The following is a 15385-nucleotide window of genomic DNA, read 5'->3' as shown; positions in this document are numbered from 1 at the left end:
AAATTTTTCATTTGTAATCTCTGTAAAACTGCTTTGGGACAATGTTCACAGAATTCAATATAATTGAATTGATTACAGCCGGAGTTTGATACAATTCTACAGCGTCCAGATTAAATTATTTAAAGCTGTAACTTATCTCTGTTCCACAAGTGCACCTTAGTACAGAAATGAAAAATATGTCTCCAAGAAATCATGTAATACGTGAGATACCAACGTCCAGAATAATCCCACCTCGCATTCACACTCTTCGTTCTTACCAATAAAATGGTTTTGTTGTCCATGATGAACCCCGTAATAAATAAAGTAGCTATGAACAAAATAAACGTGAATTTTTTTTGTTCCTATGTTTCTTGTTTACAATGTGAAGAACACGTTCAGAAACTTTTATTTTGTAATGTCCCATTTCCGGTCCGTCAGTCTTGTCACTGTATTTAATACCGCCTTGACGAGCTGCACCGCGAATGGAGGGGCTCTGAATTAGACTTCAATTTCAACCATTTAATAGTGGAGATTTATAAAAGATGGAGAAATAATAACGCGTTTTGAATATAAGGTAAAGTATTCGCAAGACAGTGAATCTAAAAGATATCACCCTGCGCCCTCTGTTTAACATTAGCGTTAGCCGTTAGCGCTGTGCTGCTTTGTAGTACAGAGTGGAGCCGAGAATGTGGGACAAACATGGAGAAAACCTGGAATATTCAATATTTATAATATTTTACATATATGGACAGAAACATTAGTCACATATTCGCTTGTAGTGAGTGATATTGCCTAGTGAACGGTTCACTGTGTGATGTATATTTGTGTGTGTGTAAGGTTACTGTGATGTCAGACGCATTTTTATTTCTATATGTTAAAAGTATGTTGATCAAGCTGAATGTAACGGTGGGTAAATGATGATATTGCGGTTCTGGTGTCTGTTAGTGATTTGTGTTGGGAGTTAATAATATACTGAGTTGATACTTTATGATTTACTCGGTCTTTTATATCGCTGTAGTATTTAGTGGTGTTCTGTTACACAGAGGAGCTTCTGGGTGCGGAGTGGGAAAGCAAAACATTTCACTCAATCCCATGTTGCATTGCGTGCTAAACTTCCGGTGAGGCGTCAACACTTAACAAATGTTAACACAAACTCTCTTTGTCTGTCTCGGTCATTTTCTCTTTCTCTCTCTGTTTCTGCTTTTCTCTCGGTCACTCTTTCTCGCCTTCCCTCCTTATCCACTTGTCACTCTTTCTCCCTTTCTCCCTGTCATTCTTTTTCTCTTCTTTTCTCCCCTTCATCTTTTATCTCTCCTTTTCTGTCAATCTCTCTCGGTTTTTATACCCGTCACTCTTTCTCTCTTTCTCTATTTTTTTTTCTATGTCACTCTTTCTCTCTCTAACTTCTTTCTCCCTGTCACTTAGTCTCTCTTTCTTTCTCTCCCCTTTTCTATCTGTCTCTCTCCCTCTCTCTCTCTCTCTCTCTCTCTCTCTCTCTCTCTCTCTCTCTCTCTCTCTCTCTGTTACTCCTTGTGAATTACAAAAGGAGTACAAAATACTTTCATAAAATTTACCCTAATTTAATATTTTGTGCTGAAACTTTTTAATAAAAGACAATTTTGTTTAGAAACACAACACTCATGCAAGTTAATATTGTAAAAAGCTGGAAAGATTGGAGAAGAATATACAAAACGTTACTAGGCCAAAAGTATGTGATCCCCTGACTGTACGTATGCAGATCTTCTCCAAACTTTTGACGCAGAGCTGCTAGTGTTTGCTGTAGCATTAACATTTCCTTCACTTTAACTATGAGGCCACAACTTGAGCATGACGGTTCTCCTCTGTGTGGAAAGCGTGAGCTCTACAGGACATGGGTTTGTTAAGGTTACTCGAGAAGCCAAAACTTGCGGAGCCTGCTTTAAGCACTGACCTCAACCGCACTGAACACTTTTGGGATTAATTGGAAAGCTGATGGTACCCCAGGCCTCCTTGAACCCCCCTAGGTACTGTTTAATGCTACCGGATGGAAAATTCAAGAATGAATGTGTCATCCAGAGAATTGACAAATGTAACCGAGAGCTTCAGATCTAATTTGCCCATGCTGTGAACTCGTATTTACACTCTCAGCAGGACTTAATTTGTAAAATGTGAGGTACCCAGTGAGAGGTAATTCAGGAAGAGGACAGGGCAGGGGGAAAAAAAACATCAGAACACCAGGCCTAATCAGAGTGCCATTAAACAACGTAACACATACAACAACCTGAAATCAATAAATAGACCTTTGCCCAGTAACCCAGATTACTCCACAACACAGTAGTCATCTGCACTCTCTTCCTACGTATGCAGCTTCCTCTACTTCTGTTTGTCAGTTTGGTGTCACATTACTTTTGTGTGCTTTTGTAAGAAATGACCCAAAATCAGCTGCCTTCTTTAGTCCATTTGCATGATGTGTGAGCACATGTGAGCGGTGCGTCACTATACATCAGTGCACTATGTGGGGTTTTTTTTGGAAAAGAGGTAAGACATGAAGGATGATCATTACTGTTATTGTTCCAAAATTAAGTACTAACCTCCCCCCCCTCAACTTAGGGTATCTTCCAGCCCTATGAGGTGCTTGATGGTGTGTTATTTCAAATTGTTGTATTAGTCCAATTTCATCTCATTCATATCAGCACATTGATCATTATTGTGTTTGTGTTTTTAAACAGTTCAACACAATTTGGAGGACAGGAGGCTAATGACTGATAACCTTTGCTGATCATAGCATGAATCAGTATCAACAGCAGCCTGGCCGCTCCAACCTGTACAGCGCTGTGAAAACTGAGAGCTCACCAACTCCACCCCTCGCCACCAGCATGGCCAATAGCACTGCAGTTCCGGGAAAAGGCCTGGGAACCCCAGGGCCTGCTGGGAGGGTGAGTCCTGAGGGAACTCAGGTGAGGCTGTCTACTCCGCCAAAACAAGTTACAAAGTCAGTTCTAAAATGCTGTAGTCCCGGTTGTTCCTGACTAGATTAGAGTTCATTTTCTCGGACTGTCAAGACAAGCGCACATAAATAGCGCTGTTGATGTTTGCATCTTGTCGAACCTTTTAACAGATGCACTAATCTTTTGGAGGCTAAACGATGAGGGTGTGGTCACTCGTAGATCATTCAGTTCTTCAGCTTTCGATTATCCTTTATCACTGCATGACTTCGCCTCATAACAAGTGTTTTGTGAATTTCGAATGAATGATGATCATTTATGAATGGAATTTGAACACAATCATCCCTGTAATAATCAATCATAAGTGATCACCTAATATACACCTAATATATATGATCACATAATTGAACCTCTGTTGCTTCAAATGTGTTTTTCTCTAAGAACAGTTTTTAACTAATACAAAAAACTCTTGCACTTCAACACACCCCAGCACAAGCCTGATGCATGTATCTAAATGCTCTGTGCTTTACAGGTGCTCAGTAAGAAGAAACTTCAGGACCTTGTGCGTGAAATTGACCCCAACGAGCAGCTTGATGAAGATGTTGAGGAGGTAATTTATCAGTCTCCGATTAGCTTAATACGTGTAAACAGAATTGTATAAATGGGTTGGAGATGCGCTTGATGTGTTTTATTTGTGTTTATTTTTATGTAGCTAACCAATGACGATCTATTTAAAAAAACCTCACATACGATACATTTCACATGCCAATATAAGATTATACTGCTTTTTTTCTCTCAGGTGCCACAGACACAAGAACATACATAAGCATTAAAACTAGTGTTTGTATAAATATTGAACATGCTTTCCTCTTGTTTGTCTGCTCCAATTGGGACTCTTTATTTCGTCCTTTCTTTTAGATGTTGCTTCAGGTTGCTGATGATTTCATAGAGAGTGTTGTGACTGCCGCTTGTCAGCTCGCCCGTCACCGCAAATCCAACACTCTAGAAGTAAAGGATGTGCAGTTGCACCTTGGTGAGTCTGTTTTACATTAAAGAAATTGAAATTAATTTAAATAAATGTTTTATTTGTTTCTTTTTTAAGCATGGGAAGCATGCATCCAAATACTGCATTATAGGAAATGTGTCTAAAGGTTCCGAGTTGTTTTAGTTTTTATGCATTCTTTAAATATTACACGGTATAAAAAAGAAATGTAAAAAAAAGTTTCAATTTTACACTCAACATACTCAGGAAAGAAAAATGTAATGCTATTAATATCTGGGAGCGCATAACAGTTACCATCCAAATACATTCAATCACAGTGGAACTATCTGACTTTTTTAAAAGAAATGCGATGAACGCTCATCATTTGTTGTGTTGAACATGCTTTATTGTTGTGCATTTGAGGGAAGTAGATTTTGTGGTTTTCTGCCCCATGTATAGACAATGACGATGAGCCACACGTGTTTAGACAACGTATGAACGAAATGAAAAGTACAGTAGTAACAGTGTAAAAAAATAAGCTGGACTTAAACCGAGTGAAGGAATTGATCAGACGTCCTCATTCTCATGTGTTTCCTTGCCACAGTCGCCAGCGGCTTGCTCATCAGGGACAAATTCACACCATTCACCTTAACTGTTGATTTGTGTAAAGCTGCTTTGAGACCATGTCTGTTGTGAAAAGCGCTATACAAATAAACTTGACTTGACTTGTTTAGGATGTGGGATTGGTCACATGAACACGTGTACTAGTTTACTTAGTTGCCAACAAGTTGATTTGATCCATGCTTGTTGTCCTTCAACAGATAAGTGTCCCGAAATCCAGGACTCTGATTGGTGTTTTTCTAGGTTTAAGCTGGTTTTAACAATATGTAATTGGCAATGTGATTTCGAGGTTTACACTGTATTACAATTACACTCTGGGATTAATAAAGTACTCGACCGATCTAAAGATCTGCTTCTGTGCGGTGTCTCCACAGAGCGTCAGTGGAACATGTGGATTCCTGGCTTTGGCTCCGATGAAATCCGACCATACAAAAAGGCGTGCACTACAGAAGCACACAAACAGGTCGGTCTTCATGCTTTGACATCTCACAAAGCAACCATTAAGAGCAAATTGCTAATTTTGCTCAATGTCACTTGTTTTTTCAGAGAATGGCACTGATCCGCAAGACGACCAAAAAATAGGAAGAATGCAGGAGACCTTCATATCTTTCTCTCCTTTTCTTTTTTTTAATTGGCTCTGTGGGTTTTTGTCTCTAAAGATTTTTTTTGTGTTGAAAAGCAGCCTAATGGAAGCACTGTTATTAGGCAACTGCTTCTAATGTTTTACCTTTACACATGTCAGAATCATTTTCCAAAATCTGTTGTCATTTGTGTTCTGTTTTTGTATGATTTGATAAACTATACTGTTCTAGGCCAGAATATTGTAATGAATCTCAAATGCTGCATAAAAACGTGATGATTGGATCATCTCACCGTGGCCATTAATTGATTTTTTTACACCAGCCGCTATGACCTTGTGTAGAAACCATCTCTGCATGTTCAACATCATACACCCTCTTGTAATTCTCATTTCTGAAGACCATGATCTTTTCAAGAGTTTAATACTGCCTCTAGTGGTAAAGAGTTCTGGGCACAGGATGAGGTATTATTTACAAGTTAAGTGTGTACAATGGGGTCATTAATTATTTGGGCCAGAAATGATAGACTTTTGTGTGATTAGAAGAAGCTTGCTTCGGATCTTTTAATTTCTTTTTAATTTTGTTGTGTGTGTATAATGACTTTCCCTAATGGCTCACTCTAAGTTTGTTGTTTTTAAGGTGCTATTTTTTATTATTTTTTATTTTTTTTGCTTCTTCAGTAAATTCAATTCAAATTGAATTATTTAATGCAGTAATTTTGTAACAACAATACATGTGGGTTACATAGCAATTTAAATTCAATCCATAAATGCTATTCCGATTTAGTTCGTGTAGCTAGCTTTTCATTAATAATATTATTAATAATAATAAATATGATTTTGATTGCTTGGTCAAGTGAATGTTAATGTATTTCTCCAGTATAGCTTAATATAGCAGAAATGCACATTATGTGATTGGTCGGTAGTCTTGCTTGTCATGGTGGTTGTATTAAGACTTTCTGCACTGGAGCTGGATCATGTTCCATCAGGGACTTCACATATGCAGTACTTTTTTTAGTACTTTAACATTGGTCTTTTGCAGTTTCTTTCTTATTAGAATTAAATGTTCTACACAATTGCTTTGTTGCAAAAAAGTACACGCCCAGGGCACGTAGTCACCCGTGGCATGCGTTTATGCAGTGTTTTGTAGTGTTTTGATCTGATGTAGGCTTTGTTTCTCAGCGCTGCAGTCATAGTGTAGCCAAACAATGTCTGTCTGTATATTAATAAGGTTGGTTGGGAGGGGCTGGGTTTGTTTTGCAAAAATAAATGTATTTGATTATCTTCCTACTTCCTTTACATGCATGACAAAGCTATAGAAAGGTGTTTGTTGAAAGAAAATGTATATTAGCAAAAACACGTCGAATATTACAGAAGGTTAGGACATGTGCAAACCATCTATTGTCTAAGCTAAAAATAAATAGAACTTTAAACTAAAGAGCTCAATGTTTTATATTAGTCTTATTTATTTGTAATGGAAGCAGGAGGAAAAGCAGAAATGCAAAACGAGAAACAAACGGAAGCTGATGACAACTGACAGCATATGAGGAAGCAATTTTTTTTTTTTTTATATATGTATCATTGTGCAAGATGATGGCTGGACATTGTAAGCAGAGTGGAACAAGAGATCAAGAACATGATTAAATGCCATAAACTGACTTAAACTTGAAAGAAAAAATCTAGAAGAAAAAAAATTGTGTGGATTTTTGAGATTGGATTATACAATATAAAGCAACATGATTTATATCTGTGCTTATGAAATGGATGTTCACAACAGGTTTTTTTATTTTTTATTTTAAAGTTAAATTTCGATTTTTACTAATTCAAACACATATCTCAGTTAAAGATATACTTGCCTCAGTAGTAGACATGTACATTAAAGCATGTACACAAAGAAAGAAATAAGAATAGCCTGAAACATGAGAAACTCTTTGCATTCCCATTATAGCTTGGAGCCTGAGTTCAGGTTACTTGTGTAGTTTCCTTTATTCTTCTCATTACTGTCTGGGGTTTCCTCTGGTTCTCTGGTTCTCTTCCACTTTTCAAAAACATCAAAAGCATGCTGGACTAACTGATGACTCTAAATGTCCCTTATGTGTGAATGTGTGTGGAGGTGTTTGCAGTGCCCTGTGATGTATTGGTGTCTCTAAAGTTAGATGAATGAGTTCATCTATATTTATTGGGTTAATAGTATGTTTAGTGTGAGCCCTTCAATGTCCCATGAGTAAAATATTATTTTGTATATACAAGGAGTTAAATAAGGAACTACATGAAGGTGAAGTAGTACAGCAGTAAAGCCATTTTAAAATCAAACTCCACCGCAAAATATTTTAAATCACTAAACATTTGTTTATGCGCCAAGTCTCAAATCAAGCACCAAAATCCACCATGATGCACACATCCGGCAATTAAAAAGGTCCGTGTGGAAACAGCAAAAGTTAAATTTGGTATCCTGATGAGTTACACAATTTAAAACACCATCATTAATTTAAAACATTTACAAGAATATTTTGTCTTCATGCTCTATGTTAAGTTTGGTTTCACTAATAATAAACATACATTTGCATAAAGCATCAATATTTGTCCATGCACATGTTGATTAGAGTATTAAAAACGTTAAAAGTATTAATTTAAGGTACATTTAGAACAGATAAAATGTGCTGTTATGTTGCGATTAATCACGAGTTAAGAAATGGCAAATATGTCATTAATTGCAATTAAATATTTAAATCGATTGACAGCCCTAATGTTTTTACAACTAAAGTACAGCATACTCCTACACAAAATCATTTCATACAGCAGCCAAAGATTTAGTTTTATTCAACAATGCATTTGTGCATTAAAAGAAAGGGGAAAAAACCCCCGCTTGAATGCTATTAAATATACTGAAAATACTGGAGCTAGCTGTTTGGGCATTTTCTGTGCAGAATAAAATTTTAGCATGAGAAACACTACGAAATGAAGAGAATAAACTTCTTTATATATATATATATATATATATATATATATATATATATATATATATATATATATATATATATATATATATATATATATATATATATTAATACTAAGTGTACAGGTTTGAACCTCTATTTAAGTGTCAACCCTTAGTAATAGTAATAGTAATATCCTTTACCAAGCCTTTGCCCATCCAGCTGTACCTGAGCCTGAATTGTCCAAAATGTTTACACTCCTAAAGACTCCTTATCTCTCTAGCATATTTGTGACTGGCATGAGTAATTTGAATGGATTTACGGTTTAAAATACAAAGGTCTTGCCAAAGACCAAAGAGGAAGCCAACTGGAAAAGAGGGAGGAAAAAGGAGGGGGGAAAATAGGGAAGCAGGAAACAGAAGTTGGCACATAGCTATGTAATATAACATCACGAGCTTTGTTTGTTTTTGGAATGTAGCCTTATATCAGTTAATCATTACTACATAATCATTACTTATTCTTAAATATACATGAGAAACAGAAGGTTAATAAATGTAATATGTTCAAGACCTTTTATTTTTCAAGTGCAGATTGGACACCAGAATAAAAAGTAATAAAATACACCAATGTCCAAAAGTATGTGGAATCCTAACCATGACCCCAATATATGAGCTTTTCTCAAAATGGTGTCACATTTGGGCTATATGATTGCATAAAATTCCGCTGAACAAAAGTGAGGTCCAGAAAGTCATTGTTTGCGGGTAGAAGTACCAATATGGTTTGTACAGCACCCTTACCTCAACCTCACTGACTAAATTAAATCATTTATAAAGCTTAGATTTACATACTTTTATTTAAAATGTCTAAATTCTTATAACAGTAAATATCAAATATATTTAATATATAAACATCTTTTTTATTAGCGTAATCACTATGCATCTGTACTAAAGAAAAAAAAAAGAACCTCAAAGATTAGATTTGTCTTTTATAGTTTTATTAAAAAATATTCAAATATGTATCCTGTGTCATTTGCCATGTCTAGTGTCTTATTAAACAAAGTGAAATATGACATTTACAGCATCTGGCAGACCCCCTTATACTTACAATTATCTCATTTACACAATTGAGCACTTGAAGGTTAAGAGCGTTGATCAGAGGCCCAGCAGTGTCATCTTTGTGGTGCTGGGACTTGAACTAATATTGTTTAAATCAGAAGGCCAACGGCTATACTACTGAGCTACCGAATTCCTAGACAGAGGGCTATGATAAAATGGCTATAATGCATTGGAGAAACAGAAGTTAAAAAACAGTAAACAGATAACCAGACCAAAACCTTAGAACTATAGGGTCCTATAAGAAAACTGCGATTTAAGATAAAGTGGACACAAAAATAGACATTATTTCAGTCTATAAATATATCTGATGTATCTCAGATGCAGATGATTATGATCAGTGTGGTTGACAACTTCCTATATCTTAACAAAGCAACATTAAGTACAACAACAACAAAAAACTGACAAGTGTTACCATGGAACAGGAAAAAAATTATTAATTAAAAGAAGATTTACTCTTCCTGTTAGAAATGTCCAACAGCCGTTTTTTGTTAGGTTCTGTGAGATTTTAATATTTCAGTGCAATTTTAGTTTTAATTTGAGTAGTTTTAGTTTAATAAAATCCACCTGGCAAAATCAATTATTTTGGGAATAATGGTCTGCTTTGTAAGTACCAGCATCAGGTTCCAATATTCAGAGTAATCTCTTTGAGGAATATTTCCACAATAGACATTAATAATTCAATAGTTCCATTATAGTATAATTATTAGACAGTCTATAAAGGCCTAACAGCAGCTTTTTTTCTCCTGCATTTGCTCTGTGTCTTGGAGACTCTGTAGTTGTTTTTGTGCTTGTAGAACCGAACTCTTAATTCCATCCCAGCCCTCTCTCATCCTGACCTCTCCACTCAGCAGCCCCTGGTAGATCCGACGTGTCAGTACCTCAAAGCATCTTTCAATATTCTCACCCGTTTTAGACGAGGCTTCCACATATGGTGTTCCATATTGAGCTGCCAGCTTCTCAGCCTCAACTGTGGAGACAGTGCGCTCTCCATCCGACTCACGGTCACTCTTATGGCCTACTAGCAGGAAGATCATGGAATGAGGCATGACATGATCGCACACTTCTTCGTACCACTCTCTTACATGCTCAAATGAGGCTCGATTCCCCAAGTCAAACACCAACATGCCTCCTACGGAGTTCCGGTAGTAGGAGCGTGTCACTGACCTACAACAGGTAAACAATAGTTGTTAAGTATTAGCAGGGATTCAGTGGTGTGAAAAAGTGTTTCCTGATTTCTTTTTTTTTTTTTTGCATGTTTGTCACACTTTAATGTTTCAGATCATCAAACTAATTTAAATATTATTAAAAGATAACACAAGTGAACACAACATGCAGTTTTTAAATGAATTTTTGCAGTTTTTAATGTTTTTATTATTAAGGTTGAAACTACATGGCCCTGTGTGAAAAAGTGTTTGCCTCTTAACCTAATAACTGGTTGGGACACCCTTTGCAGCAACAACTGCAATCAAGTGTTTGCGAATAACTTGCAATGAGTGTGTTACAGCGCTATAGAGGAATTTTGGTCACTCATTTATGCAGAATTGTTGTAATTCAGCCACATTGGAGGGTTTTCGAGCATAAACCGCCTTTTTAAGGAGTATTTTCCCAAAAGTCTTGAGGATCATTAAGATGTTTTCTGGCAAAACTGAGATGAGCCTTTATGTTTATTTTGCTCAGCAGCGGTTTTCGTCTTGGAACTCTGCCATGCAGACCATTTTAGCGCAGTCTCTTTCTTATGGTGAAGTCATGAACACTGAGCTTAACTGAGGCAAGTGAGGTCTGCAGTTCTTTGGATGTTGTTGTGGGGTTTTTGTGACCTCTTGGATGAGTCGTCGCTCAATTTTGGTCGGCCGGCCACTCCCGGGAAGGTTCTCCACTGTTCCATGTTTTTGCTATTTGTGAATAATGGCTCTCACTGTGGTTCGCTGAAGTCCCAAAGCTTTTGAAATGGCTTTATTACTATTTCCAGAATGATTGATCTCAATTACATTCTTTCTCATTTGTTTCTTAATTTCTTTGGATCTCGGCATGATGTCTAGCTTTAGAGGATCTTTGGTCTCCTTCACTTTGTCAGGCAGGTCGTATTTAAGAGATTTCTTGGTTGTGAACAGGTGTGGCAGTAATCAGGCCTGGGTGTGGCTAGAGAAATTCAACTCAGGTGTGATAAACCACAGTTTTAACAGGGGGGGCAAACATCTTTTCACACAGGGCCATGCAGTTTTGGATTTTGTTTTCCCTCAATAATAAAAACCTTCATTTAAAAACTGCATGCTTTGTTCACTTGTGTTATATTTTACTAATATTTTAATTAGTTTGATGATCTGAAACATTAAAGTGTGACAAACATGCAAAAAAATAAGATATCACACCACTGTATTGGTTGTAATTTGAGTGTTTGAGTGCTTCAAATAGTCCTCTTGAAATATTTGTTAAGAATTTTTTCTTTTGTTACCTTAAAAAAAAAACTACGACTGATATTAGACATTATTTGATCATATTTACAATAAGACAGAAGCCTCAACTGAACACAAACAATTGTGCATGCATTTGTGCGTGGACACTTGACTAGTCGTACTGTATGTCCATATTGTATGTCCTTTTTGAACATCCCATTACAGTACAATACAGCTGCATTATATAACAGCTACAAACCTGGTAGATGCCCATGATTGGCTAGTGTCTCTGTGCACTCTTCATGGAAGGAATGGCATACTCTCTTCTTCCCCTGTCAATCCATGACATTTTAGCTAAAGCGTTTGACCTGTTTCTACATGATTTGCATATACTATGATTTTGTTCTGTTGCCACATGATTGAATAATTGAGTGATTGGATAATTGCATAAGTGCAGGTGTACAGATGTACCATTAAAGTAAATGGTAAATGTTTTTTGCATGCCATCATTTTCCATGACAGCTTTTGCCAGAACATTCAGCAAAAAAATAAAAACAACAGCTTTTGTGTAAATAGGAATATAAACCAAAATGCACAGTAGATTAAAAAAGGCTAAGTGAACGTGTTTTCTAGAAAACAAAACAAAACATATATGATGAATTGGCATGTTTCCAAATGTTTGTAACTAGTCTTGAAGTGATGTGTGAGTCAAAAGAAAAACTATTTGCATTTCTGCTCTCTCACTCACATGGGGTTACGCAAATGTGATCAGTTGTGATGAGCCTTTGCACTGTAAGTGTGTCTCTAAGTGTATCTTTAATTTTTTTTTTAACTAATCAGAGAAACTGCTTTCTTTAATTATTATCCCTTTAAAACCTAAAAAAACAATAAGATTAACATTCCAACCAAGTCTGGGCTAAGACTGCTCAACTAGAACTTTATGGAAAGGACATAATTCACAGAATCCAATTCATTGAATTAATATAATTGTAAGAGTATCTAGACTAGGAGTATCTAACACTTTATACATGAATAGTTTGTATTGTACCTAAACCTCTCTTGTCCAGCTGTGTCCCAGAATTGGAGTTTGACCATCATGCCAGGCTCCACCTCCAGGAAATGCACATAGAAGTCCACTCCGACCGTCTCGTTTATACACTCCAGGAACCGGTCCTCTGTGTAGCGCTTCAGCATGGATGACTTGCCCACCGTTGAGTCGCCCAGCATGATGATACGGAACTGATAGTTCCACAGTGTCAGGTCCATGACTGTAGACTCACAGCAGACTTCCACAGCCAAGACTCACCAATTCAAAATCACCAACTGCAGTGCTACTTTGTAGAATAGTTTTTGTGCTGTAGATCCAGTGTAAGCTCTCACCATACATCCTCAGTCAGATGATTACAGTGCATAGCTGTTGTCTATAAAGTCCTTTTATACCCAGTCAGGTTGGAGTAATAATCTCATGCAGAGCAACTGAGTTTGTGAAAGGGAGGAACCACCCTGTTCTGATGTGCTTTATCATTGTTGCTTGCTCATACTTGTTAGAGGGAGTGGTTTCGTTGGGAGAAGCAGAATTCTTTAGAGTGCCAGACCAAGCAATTTCATATCAGGACAAACCCAGTATTTCCTGTTGAGTTTAGTTCATTACATTACTCATACCATGTATACACAAATAAAAAATTCTTGAGTTCTAGAAATACACAGCAGTAATAAACTCAGGTCAACACACGTGATGTTCTTGTGCGGTCCAATACATTTTAAGGTTGTAAAACTAAAATTATTTTTCTCCTCCCTTTCATTTCTGCTCTAATGAAGCATTCCATACAAGATTTGGACTTCAAGTGCACTTCCTCCCTCAAGACACAGACAAGAGGGACTAGCAACCGAAGTAAATGTATTGCACTTTGTTCACTGTTTTTCAAATATTCTTCACTAGTACACACAGGGTCAGAAAAGGCAATGTACCAGTGTAAATAATTTACATCAGGTAATAAACAGAAGTTGAACTGTGAACCAAATACGGAAGTCGAGATTTCAGTCAATTTAGAGCACTGACAGTTTTATGGAAGAAAGCCCAGAGAGATTCACAACAACCATTCACAGGTTTGTTTGTTTTTTTTAAACTGACCATATGTTCCTTCCTATCATGCCAAACATTTCGCAGTTTTTGACAACACCCACCCTTAATCATAGAATAGATTGACATTGCATAGAATAGAATTTGTTTGTTTAAAATTCAGGTTAGTCATATTAGTAATATCTCAAATGATCTTTTAGTCACTTCTCGTTTTTAAATGTGGCAGGCTGCTTTTGTTAGGAAATAATGCAAGAAATTATATGTGGTTAGGAGGTTCACAGTGACTGTACAGAAGAATATCGCTTTTAGAGCACTCAGGGGGGGGGGAGGGGGAAAAGAAAATATGAAAAAAAAAAAAAAAAAAAATATATATATATATATATATATATATATATATATATATATATATATATATATATATATGTATATATATATATATATATATATATATATATATATATATATATATATATATATATATATATATATATAAAATTTCCATATATATATATATATATATATATATATATATATATATATATATATATATATATATATATATATATATATATGTGGTTAGAAATGATATGTGGTTAGGAGGTTCACAGTGACTGTACAGAAGCATATCGCTTTTAGAGCACTCAGGGGGGGAGGGGGAAGAGAAAATATGGAAATTATATATATATCTTTTTCAACCTTTTAACCATTAAAAGCTTAAAGCTGAGTAATGTGAAAAAGGTAACACTGCAAAAGAAAAATGTTTTTCTTTGCAGTCTAGACATGCCTACTTATGGCCTCATGCACAGGCTTCTTAAGCAGCTTCAAGTCCAGGAAACTTAGAAAAGCCTACAGATGGAGCGATGCCAAAGAGCTGATATGAGATAATATTATAGGCCAAAGGTGAATAAACATTTGCAGTTAGTAATACAATTACTCAATTTCTATTTATTAGTCTGCTATTATAGTTTGGGTAGCATAGTCACATGACTTTTCCAACCATATGTGGTTCTTTCCCAGACTATTATCACAAAGATGAAGCCACATGATATGCATTTGATGTCTTTGGATGCAGAAGCATGAAATCTCCCCTTCACTTGAACTAGGAGACCTAAACCTGTTAGAGCATAAGAGAGCATTGTGTCCCTGTGCACAAAGCAAACTCCGTGAAGAGATGCTTTGCATGGGTTGGAGTGGAAGATCTCCTGCTATAGAGCTCTGATCTCAAACCTATTGAACACCTTTGGGATTAATGTGAACGGTGACGGCACTCCAGGCCTCCTCACCTCATCTACATCAGTACCTGACTTTACTAACACCCTCGTGTCTGAATGAGCACAGATCTCTACAAGCACACTCCAGAATCAAGTGGAACATCTTCCCAGAAGACTGGAGTGAATTATAAGGGCAAATATGGACTAAATGTTGAGTACGGTACCAAACTTATGAACAGATGTCTTTAAACTTTTGGCATATAGTATATTAATTTAACTAGTTTTATTTTAAAGAAAATAAATACATAATTATTCAAATATGTACGTTCATTTATTTTTGGTGTATGTTCTGAAAAATGTTTTGATCCGAAATTAAGAAACAACATACAGTACATTGTTAAGTTACGTAATCTAATTTCATTTAAAGCTATTATTTATAACAGCCACAAGGTGGAGACACATCCCTACTCCTCACTATCTGCAGCTCTTCAAGTGTCTGTAATTTGGTCTTTACACATTCAGGGATTATTTCAGCGCATTATTTTAGAATTTCAGCGCAGCATTAAG

General features: G+C 36.2%; 2 protein-coding genes and 1 long non-coding RNA gene across 4 annotated transcripts; 1 reads left to right on the top strand and 2 right to left on the bottom strand.

The window, feature by feature from the left end:
* Positions 1–393: 393 nt before the first annotated feature.
* On the top strand, positions 394–6521 carry taf12 (TAF12 RNA polymerase II, TATA box binding protein (TBP)-associated factor). Of its 2 annotated transcripts, none has more exons than XM_083549498.1 (6): positions 394–553; positions 2688–2915; positions 3436–3513; positions 3822–3936; positions 4881–4969; positions 5053–6521. In XM_083549498.1, the coding sequence occupies exons 2-6, from the start codon at positions 2745–2747 to the stop codon at positions 5086–5088; spliced, it is 489 nt and encodes a 162-aa protein (XP_083405624.1). In that variant the 5' UTR covers positions 394–553; positions 2688–2744; the 3' UTR covers positions 5089–6521. The 2 variants fall into 2 exon arrangements, with proteins under 2 accessions (XP_083405624.1, XP_083405625.1); XM_083549499.1 differs by lacking the exon at positions 394–553 and adding an exon at positions 1028–1097.
* LOC310730927 lies at positions 3856–4863 on the bottom strand. Its single transcript, XR_014535015.1, has 2 exons — positions 4607–4863; positions 3856–4467 (listed from the first exon to the last, which is right to left on the bottom strand). It is a non-coding gene; the product is annotated as an uncharacterized lncRNA (long non-coding RNA).
* Positions 6522–8996: 2475 nt separating the features above from the next.
* LOC310730341 (ras-related protein Rab-39B-like) lies at positions 8997–13065 on the bottom strand. Its single transcript, XM_083549245.1, has 2 exons — positions 12576–13065; positions 8997–10298 (listed from the first exon to the last, which is right to left on the bottom strand). The coding sequence occupies exons 1-2, from the start codon at positions 12791–12793 to the stop codon at positions 9857–9859; spliced, it is 660 nt and encodes a 219-aa protein (XP_083405371.1). The 5' UTR covers positions 12794–13065; the 3' UTR covers positions 8997–9856.
* Between the last annotated feature and the right edge of the window lie 2320 nt (positions 13066–15385).

This window comes from Silurus aristotelis (genome assembly GCF_946808225.1).
Source record: "Silurus aristotelis genome assembly, chromosome: 1".
NCBI lineage: Eukaryota > Metazoa > Chordata > Actinopteri > Siluriformes > Siluridae > Silurus > Silurus aristotelis.
Note: the sequence above shows the minus strand (reverse complement) of the source record. Positions and strands in the feature narration are given on the sequence as shown.